Source organism: Sesamum indicum, linkage group LG5 (assembly GCF_026168435.1).
Source record: "Sesamum indicum cultivar Baizhima isolate 11 linkage group LG5, ASM2616843v1, whole genome shotgun sequence".
NCBI lineage: Eukaryota > Viridiplantae > Streptophyta > Magnoliopsida > Lamiales > Pedaliaceae > Sesamum > Sesamum indicum.
Window position 1 is genome coordinate 16464679 of NC_142661.1, and position 17674 is coordinate 16482352.

At 35.3% G+C, this 17674-nt stretch overlaps 2 protein-coding genes across 5 annotated transcripts; both read left to right on the plus strand.

Annotated features, from left to right (window-relative positions):
* Window positions 1-3856: 3856 nt before the first annotated feature.
* Window positions 3857-10528, plus strand: LUT2 (Lycopene beta/epsilon cyclase protein). The gene is made up of 11 exons (XM_011079724.3): window positions 3857-4373; window positions 6786-6957; window positions 8102-8237; window positions 8350-8460; window positions 8556-8658; window positions 8834-8977; window positions 9049-9156; window positions 9240-9336; window positions 9418-9546; window positions 9670-9802; window positions 10225-10528. The coding sequence occupies exons 1-11, from the start codon at window positions 4062-4064 to the stop codon at window positions 10388-10390; spliced, it is 1611 nt and encodes a 536-aa protein (XP_011078026.1). The 5' UTR covers window positions 3857-4061; the 3' UTR covers window positions 10391-10528.
* A 1125-nt stretch (window positions 10529-11653) lies between these two features.
* Window positions 11654-17469, plus strand: LOC105161880 (U-box domain-containing protein kinase family protein). Of its 4 annotated transcripts, none has more exons than XM_088880471.1 (9): window positions 11654-12070; window positions 12840-12961; window positions 13039-13154; window positions 13488-13609; window positions 13686-13906; window positions 14077-14178; window positions 14473-14901; window positions 16130-16493; window positions 16586-16765. In XM_088880471.1, the coding sequence occupies exons 1-9, from the start codon at window positions 11923-11925 to the stop codon at window positions 16627-16629; spliced, it is 1668 nt and encodes a 555-aa protein (XP_088736597.1). In that variant the 5' UTR covers window positions 11654-11922; the 3' UTR covers window positions 16630-16765. The 4 variants fall into 4 exon arrangements, with proteins under 4 accessions (XP_088736597.1, XP_020549429.1, XP_011078027.1 ...); XM_020693770.2 differs by adding an exon at window positions 16965-17469 and having other exon boundaries at window positions 11656-12070; window positions 12843-12961; window positions 16130-16876; XM_011079725.3 differs by adding an exon at window positions 16965-17469 and having other exon boundaries at window positions 11658-12070; window positions 16130-16876.
* The last annotated feature ends 205 nt before the right edge of the window (window positions 17470-17674 follow it).

The following is a 17674-nucleotide window of genomic DNA, read 5'->3' on the forward strand; positions in this document are numbered from 1 at the left end:
ACATGAATTTCTAATGAGATAGGAATTGTTCTTCTAAAATTTGAAAGTTATTTACTATAAAAGACATATGTAAAAATAGTTTCGAATATAATAATCAAATTATTCTTATACATTTTCAAATGCTAATATATTTGTTAATATATATCAATAATAAGTTAATAAAGAGAATATATGGATTTTACTTTAATTTTTTATTTTTGCTAATATTATCAAATTTGATAAATTTAATTATATATATTTTTAAATTAAATATTTTTATATAATATATCGAGCTGTAGATAAATATATATTATATATATATAATGTATGATTACAGAAAATACCTTATCTAAATGTAGTAAACTACTTTTAAAAAAAATATAGTACACTACTAACTAATGGTATATCTTAAATCTCGAGTTAAATCTATTTTGAACCCCTGTAATATATCAAAATATTAAAAATATTTCTATGAAATTTTTAATATAAAAACCCACCCATATGTTACGAATAAATAATCACACCGCCCCCTCGTTAATTTGAACCTATTATTTTAAAACAATGACTAAAATAGCATTTTTAGTCAATTGATCAAACTAGACCTATTAATATATAATTATTTTAATTTATAATATATATAATTTATAACTATTAAAATATATGCATAATATATATAATTATAATTTATAAAAATAATTAAAATAATAATTATAACCCCCCTTGCCCCCAGCCCCATCCCCACTGGCTTCGCCCCCACCGCTTTCGCCTCCAACCCCCCTTGCTAGATGGGCGATCGCGTCACCTTCGCAGATCGGCGATGGAGGTTGCCCAAGGGTGAGGAGGGCGCGGGCCGCGACCTCCTCTTCAGCGGCAGCATCGGCGTTGGCGAAGATGACGCCGCTGCCTTTATATATATATAATTTAATTAAATTAATATTTTTACTACATAAATAATTAAATAATTATTATATAGAATAATATTTTATTATTAATAAAAATATATAATATTTTAATTAAATTATTATTATAAAAAGAATATTTTATTATTAATAAATATGTATAATAATTATTATAAAAAATAATATTTTATTATTAGTAAATATATATAATATTATATATATTAAATGTCAGAGAGGGGCAAAAATTGTAAAAAAAAAAAAAAAAAGGGTACTTTCATAGTAACATTGCAGTAAAAGCACGTATGACAAAAATTTTATAGAAAGGGTTGTTTTTTAACATTTCTATTGTTACAGAGGGTCTCTGAATTTTTCCCCTTAAATCTCCATAAAGCGTTTGTAAAATATTTCCCAGCTAGTGTCATGTCCCTGGACGAAAATTATGAACATGCATTTTTTGTATCCATTGCCAATTATTTTTTTAATTAAAATAAAGAATTAGTCAACTTTTCAACTCCTTCAGCCTTTGAAGATTTTAAATCTTTAAGCAGATTGTATCCATGACGTGGTGTGATCGCTACAGTTTAAATTATTTGAGTCGAGTCAAATACATCATTATTCAAGTTTATTTGAATTATAACCGAGTTTTAAAATTTGGTTTTGTCATTAATTCAATCGAACTCTAATTGGATTGAACTTGAGTCGAGCTCTAGTAATTTAATATTTTTTAAATATATTTGATGATTTTTATATTTATCAAATTGAATTTGAGTCCCTTTTGTTCTTTTTTATTTTTGGATTCTACGAGTAGCATGTGCGTTTGACTTATAATTTTCAACTAGCATCTACCACTTGCATTGCACGGTGTCAAACTTTTTGCAAAAAAAAAAAAGAATTTCAGTCATACTTACTATTTTTAATTTATATCATCAAAATTATTTTTTCGAAAAAACCTATTTGATTCGGGGTCTAAGTCATCAACATAGTGAGTAATATACTGATAATTATCTGGCGCTAATCTAGTTACTTATTGGAATACAACTTCAAGTGATTATTCGATTTGGATGAGTAAGGTCGGCCTCGAACACAAATCGTTATGCTTGTTGGAGTGACCCATCCTCTGATTTTTAAGTTAGTATTGGGCTCGAGGTTATAGGGTCGCAGAGTGTGACTGATAGTAGTTAGTAATGAAAGGAATATCTTTTGAAATTACTCAACTGGTACTTATAGGGGATTATGTGTCATAACTCGTACGGGCCACGTATTATTTAGATAGCTATCGGATAGATTGGAGATTTATAGTTGGTAATTCGGGTCATCGGTATCGAGCGGGTCCAATTGCAAAAAGACGTGGGCTCACAAATTGTTTAGCGAAAGATAAAGAAATACTCTTTTTTGATAAAATTTATTTAATTGAATAAAAAAATAAAATTAAAAATATTTTTGGTATAAGGTAAAATTAATAATTGATCAAAGTTAATAAAATAAATTAATTTTATATGGGAATGAATCCGAATTAATAATTAAATAAATTAATAAAAAAAATGATATTCCGTTAAAAAGGTTAAGGATATTTCAGCTATTCACATCTTGCCAACCATTATACTTATTAGGCCAAAATATATTTTATTTCCTTGAATTATATTTGACGTAAAATTTATTTCTTTAAATTAATAAACGTAATATTTACTCTTTTAGTTGAATAAAAATATTCCTCATATTTTAAATAATTATATTATTTCTAATATCTTTTAGTATTTTGCACATTAAATCATTAGTTTTTAATTAAAAAAAGTTAATAAATGAAGAATTTAAATTAAAAATAGAGTGGTAAGAATATATGTATATATAAAATTTGAATTTGAATTTTCAAACATAGAAACTCACAGAATTGGAATTTGCAAAAGAATTGAAATAATTTACTCATTATGGCCATTATCACCTTGCTATTACATAATTTATTTCCTTGACCAATTGGCTGTTTTATAATTTAAGGCCATTATTGACTGCATTAGTAGGTCATTGTTGGCTGCGTTAGTGTGAGGTATTACCATGTCTATATAAAGGCCATTCTTCATGTTCGTCGACACACAAAATTAGTACAATGTCCTCCCTATTTCTTGAAGATCTCCCTCGGTTTTTTTATTAAATATTTTATAGATTTGAACTTAGTTTCGGTAATAATCTTTTGAGTGTTTGTTCGAGGTATGCTTCGGTATAGTGCCAAAATCAAAAAAACTGCAACCGTCTTATCCTGGAAGAAATTACTTTGTACCCGGTGGTGCATTACTGATACGGGGACGTATATTTTCTTCAGGGCAAGCAGTAATTCTGGGATTCTGTTAAATTAACGATTTCAATTGGACTGAGAATTGTTACGGTACAATTCACGTTGTAAGTTTTTGATTTAAATTTCTTGTCATAAATAGCGTTTCCTAATTGCTTTATGTTATTTGTTCCAACGTGGTTTTAATTGCTTTTGATTTATAAATTCGATTGCAATATTTCAAAACGTTGTTTAAATTACTTGAAACTGAAATTTTCCAACACTTTTTTCATAAAATTAATTTTGTTATTATTTATTATTTTCCCATCACTGTTAAACGTTGAAAAATCTATTTATTAGATGAAAATAATGTCGAGATCATTAAATATAATTTCTCAAATTACATAAATTTTATGCATAACGACACAAAATCTCAAGAGAACCGCTGTGTAATAATTCTTAAATATTTTTGGATGATTTTAGGCTATTTACATATTACAAGGGATTTTTGACAATTTCAATAAGTTGAATTTATCTCCCAAAATGGTATAGATAGATGGATTATAATTAACATAATTAATCAATTTTTTTAAAATCCTTCAGCAAAGATTTTAACATTTAAAAGCAAATCGTATCCATCCACGTGGCGCAATCATAGGATGACGGTTGAACACATCATCAGAGCTTCCCTCTCCCCCCTATCCGTTAAGCTTTACCCAGAGAAAAGTCATTGCTGAACACCACCCCTCATCACACCCCGCCCCCTTGCAGTTTCTTCCCTCCAGTTCGTGCAGTTCACCCCACTGCATTACGGCACTCGCACCTATAAAATCATCTCGAACTCCACTCTCTGACGAAAGTTTCTTGAAAAACACACACAGAAACCGCTATACTGTTGTGTGCACAAGTACGGAGGAAAGATGGGGAGTCTGGCAGCAAGAAACTTGGCCGCAATGGCGGTCTCTATCTATCCCACCATGAGTTCTTCAAGGAAAAAGAGGCTGAGAAGCGAAATGGGTTTTCCTGTAAACCCACATACTTCGTGTACAACGACTGGTTTTCGCGTGCGGTGCGGTGGCGCGAGTGCTGGGAGCGAGAGCTGTTTGGCTTTGCCTTTGAAGGAAGATTTTGCTGATGAGGAAGATTACGTGAAGGCTGGTGGGTCTGAGCTTTTGTTCGTTCAAATGCAGCAGAACAAGCACATGGATCAGCAGTCTAAGCTTTCGGATAAGGTAACAGTTCCATTCTCATGGTTTGATTTTGTTACTTGTTATTGTGTTTGTTCTTGTTTTTTGGGAAGTTTGATGATCGTTGTTCTGTTACAGTCTCATGCATATGTTGGTTGGAAAGTGGTGCGATCGGTATGTTGATTAAAGGCTGTATTTCTGCTCAAGAAAATCGAAGTTTAGTGTTAAAATTTTGATTCAGTAGCAAGAAAAAATCAATACGTGGAAACTGTTAACTTAACCGAAATTATGATTGAACTGCACTCTGAGAAGATTCTCCCTTTGAGTTTAAGGATAAAAAATTGTAGGCCTTTAGGACCCCCTTAGTTTCATATTCAGGTCGTCTGTTCATCCCTTAAAAAGTTTAAGAGAATATAAAGTTCTCCATAGCAAGAGTTGGCCCAAAGCTGGACTTTACTAAAGAAGCGAGAAAAGCTTTCTATCTTATTAGTCAAGTGGGCTAGCTGCGGTCATACTAAATGTGCTGACTAGGACGTGCTTAGAAAGGCGCCAGCTACACTTATTACTGACAGCACAGCTGGTGTTGGCACTCAATTAGTAGCTGTATGGCACATCACTCTGCTCATCCTATAGAGCATTTGGTAATTGCGTAATTTGAAACATTAGTGATCCTTCTGAAATGAGCTGCCCAAAGGTATACTGCATGCATGAAGGTTCTATACATGCTCTGCAATGGAGACAATTTAACATGACCTGTACTTATTCTGTGTTTGTATACCGTTACATGTCTGTGCAAGAGGGGTTGCAGAATGGTGCAATATAGAGCATCCAACATATCGGAAAAATGTTGCTTGCTTAGTTTATGTAATGGCTGCAGAAATAGTTAGATTCTTGGAATTGGATAGTTTTGAGTTTAAAGTTAGCAGTAGAGACACCTCAAAGATTGCCTTCAACGGGGATATCGACTTCTGCCCCTAGTAATGACTGTTGTTTCTAACATAATATGGTCAATACGGTGCTTGGTAATCTACCCTAAGGAAACATGTGTATGGTTCAAAAGCTTTGACATTGGCCACAAGTATTTATGTTCACAAATTTTGAAATACGAGAACTTAACAATCCAAGAGTTGGAAAGAAACATAAACCTTGGTTTAAAGACATGAACCTTTGAAATAATTGACTAGGCTTTGACTAGATGATATTGTGCCTCATACACAGCTCAGTTCAAGGAGGCTATGGCCATCTTATAGATATCAGCATCTTGGCTCTGGATGAAAAATTGCTTAACTGTAGTGGTAACGATTGGAGCTTGATATGGAGTTAGGCACTTCTTGAAGCCTTGACTTGAATGTGCTTATCAGGACGAGGATATGGTTAGTATTACAGTTGGCAGAAGCACAATTGTCATGTCAGGTGAGAAATTCTGCATTGTCCACATGATCTGTTGTTGATTATGGTGGCAATGACATGGACTTTAAGGGAGATAAGAGTGCAAGAGCGTACTGCATGTGCTAGGATCATGAGACCTTTGGATATTTAGCGCGCATACGTACATGTCACAGCTAAAATACTACTTAATAAAATACCTTAATTTTTCTTAAATATTTACGTAAGCTTCATCTATCATAATTTGGTATTTATCTCTATCAGTGCTTGTTGTTTGCATGAGTCCTATAAACCGAATGTCCAACGCCTTCTTTCATTCTGTCAAAGTAATGAAGATGTCTTTCCTTTAACAAAATATTTAAACTTTCCTCATTCAAATATAATTAATGCATGTTTTGTACTTATCGCCATCACAACCCTTCCCACCCCGTCAAATATAAAACTGAAAATTATCTGGAACTAGATGTATAATGAATCAACCTGAACACCAAAATTTTAACATTGATGATCTCAATATCTATTTGGAAATGGGTCATTTAACCTTAAATATGATAGAAACTTCATAACACCATAGATGGAGAATCAAACGAATTACCATATTACAGCCATCAAATGAAAACTACTCCATCCTAACCTTAGGAACAAGTTTGAGTCTAGATTGTACTGTCATGAAGGTGAAATATCACACAGAAGAAGCAAGAAGATATTTTATACAAAGCTTTGTGTTTTCTGGATAAGGAACACTAGTTATGATTATTTCGCTCGTCAACTGTAATAATTTGGACACTTAACTTTTACCTTTTCGTCTTCCTTCAAGATAAAAGATATTCAAGTTTTATTGCATATGCGGTTACCTTTTAACTGTGTTATGCATAAAGATAACGTCATAATTAATGTATTTTAACTTTGTTCAAGCTATCTAATCTTGTGTGAAGAAATTCTTTTTGTCGAGTTTGAAATATGAATTTGAAAATATTTTACCACTCTTGTTATTTTTAACCTAAATATTTCCTTATATTTTGGAGCAATATTTGGATATCTTTATCATCATATCTGCACTCATTCTTGCAGTTGCCAAGAATATTAACTGGAGATAATATACTGGATTTGGTGGTAATTGGTTGCGGACCTGCTGGGCTAGCTCTTGCGGCTGAGTCAGCTAAGCTAGGTTTAAGTGTTGGGCTTATCGGCCCTGATCTTCCTTTCACAAATAACTATGGTGTGTGGGAGGATGAATTCAAAGGTGCCCATCTTCGATTCTGTTATTTGAATTTCATATCTCAAGTGATTTGGAGTTGATTTGGAGTTTATAGTATCATCAAAACGTAACATATCCATGTCTCTATTATTATGTGGTTTTGTTTAATGGATTGGTGCTCCTCTGTTCAACAAATCTTGCATGTAGACACAGGAAAGTCATGCTGTGTCTGTTATCTTATGTAAATTCCGATTTGATCTTATGGTAGAGTAATTTGTGTTTGTCAGAATCTCTAAGAAAGTACTTTTACATAAAAATATAAAAGCATCATCATCTTTATATTCTTTCAATGTAAATTTACATGTTATTGTGCTAGAGTTTTCATCACAGACAAGAGGGGCGTGGTCCCTGGGTATCATATGTTATCTTGAAACATGTTTGATGTAGCCTTCTGTACTGCATCCCTAGAAGTGCAGTGAGTTGCAACTGATAAGTGTCATTATGGCTCAACCAACAAATATGAAATGAATTCAGATATGGAGAAAACAAGAAGGTGCTGTTATGTGAAAATAAGGCTTGGCATGCTAGCACACTTGTAAGTGAGACTTCTAGAATACCTTCCGAAAACTATAGTAAGAAAACAATATAGTTATATGTGAAAGAAATCACTAAAGCAATATTTTAAATCTTCCTTAAAGACATGACTAAGAGGTACTCCAAAAGGTTGATTTAGATAAGGATTTTATGCATCAGCTCGTTCCTGCTTGTGGGAAAGAAAAGCTGTATGATTACTAACTATTAGATGACAAAGGAGGGAAAATGAGATATCCAAGACGTATTTCCATCGTCAAATTTTCTTTATTGACTAGACGGGATATTTCCTTGTGATAATAAAAACCATTATTCAATTGTTACGGAAATGGTTCACGCTTCTGCCATTTTTTTTTAACATATCCTACTTTCTTTGATATCAGAATCCCTTTTGAGGGTTGATTGGTGAATCTCCATCCCGGTTCATGTCTTTTCATTATCTTATAGCTCTATAACAATGAACTTTTTGTACCATTCTGCCGTCTTGATTTTGGATGGAACAAACAAAACAATTAAACTTATTTTCACGCTCCATTTAGCAACAATATACCTGTGCCTTATAGCTAAAGTACATGAAGCTACTTTGTTATTATTTCAGATCTAGGGCTTGAACGTTGCATTGAGCATGTGTGGCGGGATACAATTGTATATCTAGATGACAATGACCCTATTTTTATTGGTCGTGCGTATGGACGTGTTAGTCGTCATTTGCTCCATGAAGAGTTACTGAAAAGGTGAACTTTCTTAATCTCTTACTTTTATTTTTACTTGCTAGATATTTCACCTAAGTATATTCTGAAAGACAGATCACATTTCTAGGTTCATAACTCATATTAATTTTCCTAGGTGTGTCGAGTCAGGTGTATCATATCTTAGCACGAAAGTGGAAAGGATTATTGAAGCTTCAAGCGGCCATAGACTTGTAGAATGTGAAGGCAATATTGTGATTCCCTGCAGGTCTGCTTATTGATTCTCTTTTATAAGCAACTCTTACTTCATAATGCATGTATTAGATTCTCTCCTTTTCTTATGCCTGTGACTTACATTTACAGGCTCGCCACTGTCGCATCCGGGGCAGCCTCGGGGAAACTCTTGGAATACGAGGTTGGGGGTCCAAGGGTTTCTGTCCAGACAGCCTATGGAGTCGAGGTTGAGGTAGGAACGTACAAAAGATTACAAATATGGAAGTCTCTCCCATTTAGGTCCATTATCCACTAAAGTAGTCCGTTGTCATTTCTAAGTAGTCATGGTGATTTCAATCTTAATATTTTAGATAATACATTCTCCGCGTTCAATTTCATGATCTTGGCTGAATCTTACCTATTTCCAGGTGGAAAACAATCCCTACGACCCTGGCCTGATGGTTTTCATGGATTACAGAGACTACGTAAAGCAAAAAGTTAATTGCCTAGAAGCCCAGTATCCGACGTTTCTTTATGCAATGCCTATGTCCCCGACAAGAGTTTTCTTTGAGGTCTGATCAAACGTTATTAGATTAACAATAATATAATACAGGAAAACTAAACTAACACAAGTGCTAAGCAGGAAACGTGTTTAGCATCTAAAGATGCGATGCCTTTTGAACTGTTAAAAAAGAAACTGATGTCAAGACTGGAGACTATGGGTGTCCGCATTACAAGAACTTATGAAGAGGTACACGGCTTGCTTTCTCTTTACGTTGATGTTAAAGTGGGACTTATCAATTCCGCTTAATAATTATGGGGGACTTTTTGCAGGAGTGGTCTTATATTCCGGTTGGTGGTTCTTTGCCAAACACTGAGCAGAAGAACCTCGCCTTTGGCGCTGCTGCTAGCATGGTCCATCCAGCCACAGGTAATATTGGGAGTAACTACACCTTTATGTCTGTTTCTTGAATGAAACGGCCCATAATTATATCAACCTGTTCTGAAACAGGTTACTCGGTTGTTAGATCGCTATCAGAGGCTCCTAAATACGCATCAGTTATTGCAAATATTTTGAAGCAATCCCATGTGAAAAACATGCTAGCCAGCACAAGGATTTCACAGAATATCTCAATGCAAGGTAATAATACACAAAATAGGATGTATACTTGTTGATTGTTACCATATACCATCACTCATCACTCTTGAGAGGTATCATGTTATCATTGTTCATCATCGAATGCAAATTGATCTCTTTGTTCAGCCTGGAATGCCCTATGGCCGATGGAGAGGAAACGACAACGAGCTTTTTTCCTCTTTGGATTAGCACTCATATTGCAGCTGGATATTGAGGGCATTAGAACATTCTTCCAGTCATTCTTCCGCTTGCCAAAATGGTACTTGTACAAACTCTTTTCCTTTCTACCATTAGTATGCAACAGTCTTCTTATGCCATTACAAGAATAATCCTTCCACCACAATATCGGAGTGTTGAACTTAATCCAACATTACATCCAGGCTCAGCGACCCCCTTTCCAACTTTATCAAGGGTAATAAAAGTGTAAATTGTTGCTGGTTGACCTTCTACCATGAACATAGGATGTTTTTCCTTTGGTATTTCCTGCACACGTTCACAATCAGGCAACGATTTCCTGACACATAATTGGTGTCGATGTTACTGGATTATATGAGATGTCCCAACTGGCTGTCAAAATCAAGTGATAGCCCCAGAATCACCATCTTTTCAGTGCAGTCGTAACAGATTTCAGCACATACAAAAAAAGCTTTGTTTGTAACAAATTACAACGTTATCTGACAGGATGTCGCAGGGATTCCTGGGATCGACTCTATCCTCCGCGGACCTGCTATTGTTCGCCTTCTACATGTTTGTTATAGCACCCAATGACATGAGAAAGAGCCTCATCAACCATCTGATATCTGATCCTACAGGCGCAATCATGGTAAAGACATATCTTATGTTGTAGATTCACGTCCTCTTAGTGGAGATTCCCACATGATCTTCTTTCTGATTGCACTACATCTCCACCTTATCATCATGTATATAACTTCAATAAATGATACACTATTTATAGATATAATAGTATCTTCTTCGCCCCCCACCACCCCCTTTCCCTCTCTCTTCTACATCGCCGGCCATCTCTCACCTCAGTGCTCCCTGTTGCGCTGCCGCCCCCATACTTCTTTCGAAATAAAAATAACATATTGTGCCACTTTGTACTTTATAAAAAAATTATTTAAATCAACTTATATTATAGAAAGACAGTTGAAGACATAAACAAGAGAGCATTAAACAATACATTACCCTCTCAAATGGAAATTAAGGAAATCCACGGCTTTCCAAGCAAAATCAAGGCATTTGTCAAGGAAATCACTCAAAACCAGCATTTGATTCTTGAAAAAGTCGAAAGATCCATCAATTAACGTTGTCAAGATACAAATCCCAATTTGGTGGATGATCGAAGTGTCAAATCTACCAAGAAATATTCAAATTCAAGTTAAATATTTCAAATTCGGGAATAAGTTAAAAGATTCCTAGATTAACGTTATTGAAGATCAAAGTCGAAATTGAATAAGATCAAGCCGTCAAGTTCTATCTCTAAAATCGACAAAATTGACGATCACATTTTAAAGTGAAGAATCAGAGGTTTCAAATAAAGATTTTGTACCCATAAAAAGTACAATTAAAAATTCAAATATTATTTATAATATTTTTTGTTTCGACAAATTCAGAAACACGAAATTTCCGTTACAGACACCACAATATCAAAATTTTTGTGTTGATAATATACCTACTTTAATTTTTGTATCTACTTATTTATTTTTAAATGTGATATTTTGATTTATATATTTTATTCTTATATATAATATATTTTAAATATAAAAAAATATTTATTATATGCACATAGGGGCAGCATGACATAATGATATATTATAAATAAAATATTTTTAATGAAATCAAAAATAATTAATGAAATCAAAAATATTTTTAATGAAATATTAGTCCAAACCAATTTTTAATGAAATCAAAAATATTTTTCAACTGATAAAATAATTAATTTATTTAATTATTTTTTAAATAAAATATATTAATTATATATTTTATTCTTTTTTATAATCTATATATATATAAATTATTTATTATAATGGCATAAAAACAAATAGCCACAGCAGCTACTAGTATAAATAAACGAACTCCAATTTACCTGCCAAGGTCACAAGATGACAAATCCTGGATGAACAGTCTGAAAGGCTAGATTCACGACTCTTCGGATGAACGGGTCTTAAACTCACCCGCCAAGCACGTTAACGATCCCATCTCCGCCGTCCGTCTCCAGCCGCCGGGCCCCACCTCTTCAGTCTTCTGTTCATCTTCCACACAGCTAATCAGTCAACATAAATCATTCTTACTTCCCTTCTCTCTTAAGCTCAGAAGTCAAAACGGATCCCTTGTAAATATATTACTGTAATACTGGCAGCGGGCGACGGTGCTCCGATTATGGCGACGGTGTCGGTGGCTGTGAAGAGTGCGGAGGGTAGGGGTAGCCAGCGGGCGGTGCGCTGGGCGGTGGAGAATTTGATGCAGAGTGCCGTTCGTTTGGTTCTGGTTCATGTTATGGCCCCTATCACCTCTGTTCCTACCCCCTGTATGTTAGCTTCTGTCTCTCTCTGTCTCTGCACGCTCACATACTCAGAAAACACGCTGTGTTGGAAGTGATTGAAGGCTGTTGTGATGGAAAAACTGGAGTTTTGCTGTACTGAGCAGTGCTGTTGCGTTGGTGTAATAACTGTATATGTGCATCATAAATTATTGATGATTCGATGTTTTCATGGTTAGGAAGACATCGGGAAGTGGTTGTTCTATCACACTTCACACAAGGGTTGCTTAGAAGCATTTTTTTTAGTAGTTAACTAATGTTAAGTCTAAAATCAACTTGCCTGCAAACCGTGTACTCCTGTTTACTTCTCATTGTAGAGGCTATCACTGTTTAGACCTGGATTGATTATTTTGGAATTAGTACCCTGATGCTTTATTCTACATGCTATAGACGGATTATTAACATTTAATGTCAGATTAACCTGATTAAAGTATGTAGTTTCTCTCTCTTTGTCCTTTCTTTTCCAAATCTTTTTGTTTTTGACCTCGAGAGATAACAAGGGATAAAAGGCCAAAAATGACATAACATGATTACCTTGTTTTTCCTTTATGCCTGAGTAATGCATTTTATAAGTTGTCCGCAATTCTTTGTCATAAGTCAATTTGCTGGTGAAATGCCTGCTAATTTCTCTCATAGTCTGGGAAATGTCCATAGAAGTTTCTCATCTAAGTGTCAGAGAAATATAACCCTGAATAAATCATTATTTGCTTGCCACATTAAGTAATGTATTTTTTCCTGTCGATGATACATTTCGCAGCAGGTGGTACCATTCCAATCAAGGAGCTAGATGCAAGTGTAGTGGAAATGTACATTCAGGATTTGAGGGCAAGATGTGAAGAAACTTTTCTAACTTTTAAGTGTCTATATAGGACACAAAAGGTTGGTTTTCTCTGTAAGTCTATCTTTCAGTTAGTTTTGCCAAGTTCATTGACATTAAGATAGGTTGACCTCCCTAGATCGAGACCTTGTTACTGGAAGGAGAAAATCCTGCATCCGCTCTACTGAGGTATATATCTGATTCAAGGACTACAAGTTTGGTGCTGGCTTCTTGCTCCTCCAATTACTTTGCGAGGTAAAGTCAGCACTAAGGCATGTTTTATTTATTCTTCATAGTATATGATTTTCCTCTTCGTGGGACCTTTTTCTGTCTTTGTCAAATACTGTGTTGTATACGCTATGTCTTATTTGTGCAATGTCTGGAGAGGAATACCATGTGTTCGTACATTCTTTCTGTTATATTCGATCTTCACTTAATTGGATACCTGACTTTGGGTGGGAAAAATTGTAACAGCTAGTTGAATTCTCCAATTGATAAATTTCTTGCTGAAAGGCATCTTGCATGCTAAATTCAGCATGAATCATGCATGTTTCTTTTGGTATTGTAAATCACTCTTTTATTTCCTAGGAAGCCCAAGGATTCTGAGGTGCCATCAGTTGTTCTCAAACATGCTCCTGATACCTGCAGCATCTATGTGGTCTCTGCAAATAAGCTCACATCAAATACATTGAACCCTATGTTAACTACTGGTATGTCAGCAAATAGGTGCCTTCATCATTTGCCTATCTTTGCCATCTTAACTTGCTTCATTTTGCAATTTACCAGAGAGTGGCCGTGATACTCATGCATTAAGTAAACACGAATCGAGTCTTTCTTCTTCATCCACAGAGTCCAAATATTATAACTGCCTCTCAGATGTTAGTCATTCAAATTCTCAAGCACAAACACCAAGATTTTCTTCATCTCATCAAGTCGCAGAAGATAGTCTCCCTGATATATTCAGAAATAAAAGATTTCCTTCCATTTCTTCGACGTACTCAGATGAGGTAATTGCCTTGTTGGTTTCCTACAATAGATACAATTTTTCATTCAAAAAGTACATCAGTTCCACAGTATATATAATTGAACTTCCAAATATTTCCTTCAGAAGGCCACAGTTAACGTGAAACTCAAGTTATCACTTAACATTCAGAATGTTTTTTCCTCTGTTTTGCAGTCAGACATTCAGGCTGAAATTGAACAGCTGCGCCTGGAAGTGGAGAATACCCTGATGATGTACAATCGAGCTTGTGAAGACCTGGTCCAATCACAGAGCAAGGTGCAACATTGATTAGTTCTACACAACAAGATATTGGACATTCATTTCTTTTGATGTGATAATAACTTATTGTTTATACCAACACCTTTCCAGAATGGCAATTGTGCAAAATTTGGTTTAGAAGTGATGTTTCCTTGAAAAAAGTTGATTTATAAAATGGTGACCTTCCTATTCTATATTTTCAGAACCAGTTTTGCCTCATAATGGGTGATAGATATCAAATTATCTTCCAATTAGGAATCATTACTTCAATCTCCAGTTAAGGGAACTTAGTGTTTGAGCTTTATGTTTCAGCTTAATTTGCTTTCTTCCGAATGCATTCAAGAAGCACAGAGAGTAGATGCTGCACAGAAAAGAGAACAAAGTTTAAGGAAAATTGCTGCTGTAGAGAAAGAGAAATATCTGGAGGCTGAAAAGGAGGTTGAGATGGCAAAGAAGATTCTAGCTAAAGAGATGTATGAAAGGCAGATGGCAGAACTGAAGGCCCACAAAGAGTCACTAGAGAAGAAGAGAATTGTTGATGCACTATTCTCTGCGGACCAAAGGTATAGAAGGTACACCAGAGAAGACATACAGATGGCAACTGGTTTCTTCTCTGAGAATAAAATGATTGGTGAAGGGGCATATGGTAAAGTTTATAAGTGCAGCCTTGATCACACCTTAGTTGCTGTTAAAGTTCTCCGCCCTGATGCATCCGACCGGAAGGAGGAATTTCTAAGAGAGGTTTGCCCTTCACTTTGTTATATTTATTTCTCCTTCCCAGGTTCTACACAAGTAAGACTCTTCACAGCATCAACTTCACACTAGCGTTTTTCTTTGCATCACAAGTGCAAACTCCTATTTTGCTTGGTGAAATGGTGAAGTGAACCACTCATATAGGCAACTCTATACATAATTACACATGTACTTACAGGAGCACATGGAGACAAATCATGCACATTTACATACTAGTGGGTTCATCTCTCCACTTCTTTTACTTGCTTGCTCTGCGAAATTGGGGTGAGTAGTTGATTGATTGGAAATTTTAGCATCCTCTTGTATCGGCATCCTGCATGACAAACTATAGGCTGTAGCTGAAGTTGTGACTAATATAGTAGATTGGGAATTTGGGATGTTCGCGTTGTTTCTGGAAGTTAGAAATAATGTTATACTCCGGATGTCAACTATTCTGGACAATATACATATAAAACCATACTTCTTATACATTGTAATCGGTATTCTGTGTGATATTTATTTTTGGGGAAATAACATTTTTGGTCCCACAAGTAATTTTTGGTCTGTTTTACTTTTGGTCTCATTCGTTACAGGATTAGCACATTCAGTCTAATAACTTACAAAAATTAGGACTTTTGGTTCTCATCCACTTTTTTGTCTATAATTTAACGGGGTAGCGCACGTGCCTAGCATGTGATCGTTAAGTATTTTTGGCTGGACCGAATTGATTTGTTTTCTACATTTGAGGGGGGAAAATAAATTTTGAAGGACATTAGAGCAAAAAATATAATCATATTCTTCCCATATTTCTATAAGTTGAAACTAAGTAGAAGCAACACAAAGAATCATGTCTTCCACATGTGAATCAAGTATGCCAAATGAAGCACTCATATGCTACTATTGGAAAAAGGACCAATTTTTTTTCTAACAAAAAATACTTAATGGTAACGTGCTAGGCACGTGATCTACATCGTTAAATTGTAAATTAAAAAGTGCATGAGGACCAAAAATGCTAATTTTTGTAAGTTATGGGATTAAAAGAGCTAATCCCGTAATGAATGGGACAAAAAGTGACATGAGCCTAACTTATGGGACTAAACATGCTATTTTCCCTTTATTTTCTATGACCAGATTTCAGCACCATTTCACATTTATATATTTTCATTCTATTATTACAGGAATTACGTATTGTTATCATAATACAAGTTTGATAACATTAGTGATGATTAAAATGCAGGTTGAAGTTCTTAGCCAATTGCGCCATCCTCACATTCTCTTATTGCTTGGAGCCTGTCCAGAAAGCGGCTGCCTTGTTTATGAGTATATGGAGAATGGAAGTCTGGAGGATCATATTCTGCACAGAAGAGGTACACCTCCTCTTCCATGGCCTCTTAGATTCCGTATAGCTTTTGAAATAGCCTGTGGGCTTGCCTTTCTGCACCACTCTAAGCCAGAGCCTATAGTTCATCGAGATCTAAAACCTGGAAACATTTTGTTGGACAAAAATTACGTGAGCAAAATTGGAGATGTGGGCCTGGCAAAGATCGTGTCTGAGTATGCGCCAGACAATATTACAGAATATAGAGACTCTGTTATAGCAGGTACCCTGTTCTACATTGATCCTGAGTATCAGAGAACAGGAACTCTCCGACCAAAATCTGATGTATATTCTTTTGGAGTAATAATCCTCCAGCTGTTGGCTGCTCGTCATCCCAATGGGCTTATACCGAAGTTTGAGAATGCTATAAGCAGTGGTACTTTTGCAGACATTCTTGATAAGTCAGTTGCAGATTGGCCACTACCTGAAGCGGAAGAACTAGCCCAGATTGCACTGAAATGCTGCAACCTTAGATGTAGAGATCGCCCAGACCTTGAAGCAGAAGTATTGCCAATATTGAAACGACTTGCTGAATTTGCTAAATCCGGTATGACTGAGAGAGACCACGGACTTGTGCCTAAACACTATTACTGCCCAATCCTTCAGGTGACAAGTTCATAACCAATTATATAGCTTGAAATTTATATTTCTGCAGGCACATAAATCTTACTCTCTGCATTTGCACCATCTGCAGGAAATAATGGACAATCCTCACATAGCGGCTGATGGTTTTACATACGAGTATGATGCAATAAAAGCGTGGCTCGACAGACACAATGTATCCCCAGTGACAAAACAAAAACTACCACACAAGCTGCTCATTCCAAATCATATGCTGCATTCTGCCATTCAGGAATGGAGAAAACAATAGCGTCATTGAGATCTTGAACGCAATGACACTCTTGCATAGCGTAGTTATCGAAAGGTGCACTATTCTTCTGCCTTGTATATGTTCTTCAAGCAGCTTCTATATATATTTTGGTTACATAGCTACCCAACTGTGCTCACAAAACTCTACTGTTTGAATTGCTGCAAGTGTATAGAATTGACATAGCTGTATATCTGTATACATTCTTAATAGTATTAATTAGGTAATGTATTAGCACAGAGTGAGTCCTTTTCTGTCTTTTGAGGATTGTGACCATGTCATGAGATGTATAGAGAAGATGAAATGAATGGTTGCCTTATTATTTTGGATCCATGCCATCCTACCTTAGTGATAAAGGTTGCATCTGATGCATTTATATGATATAGGCCGAGAGAGCAAGATGCCGTTGCAATTTCTTTTTGTCGGAGCTTCCGCTTTGTCTGAAATATTTATAGGCAGTAATTAAGGAGTTATTAAAACTAGATGATTGTAGAAACAAAATGGGGGGGTTGGGGGAGGGGGGGGGGTAATGCTTA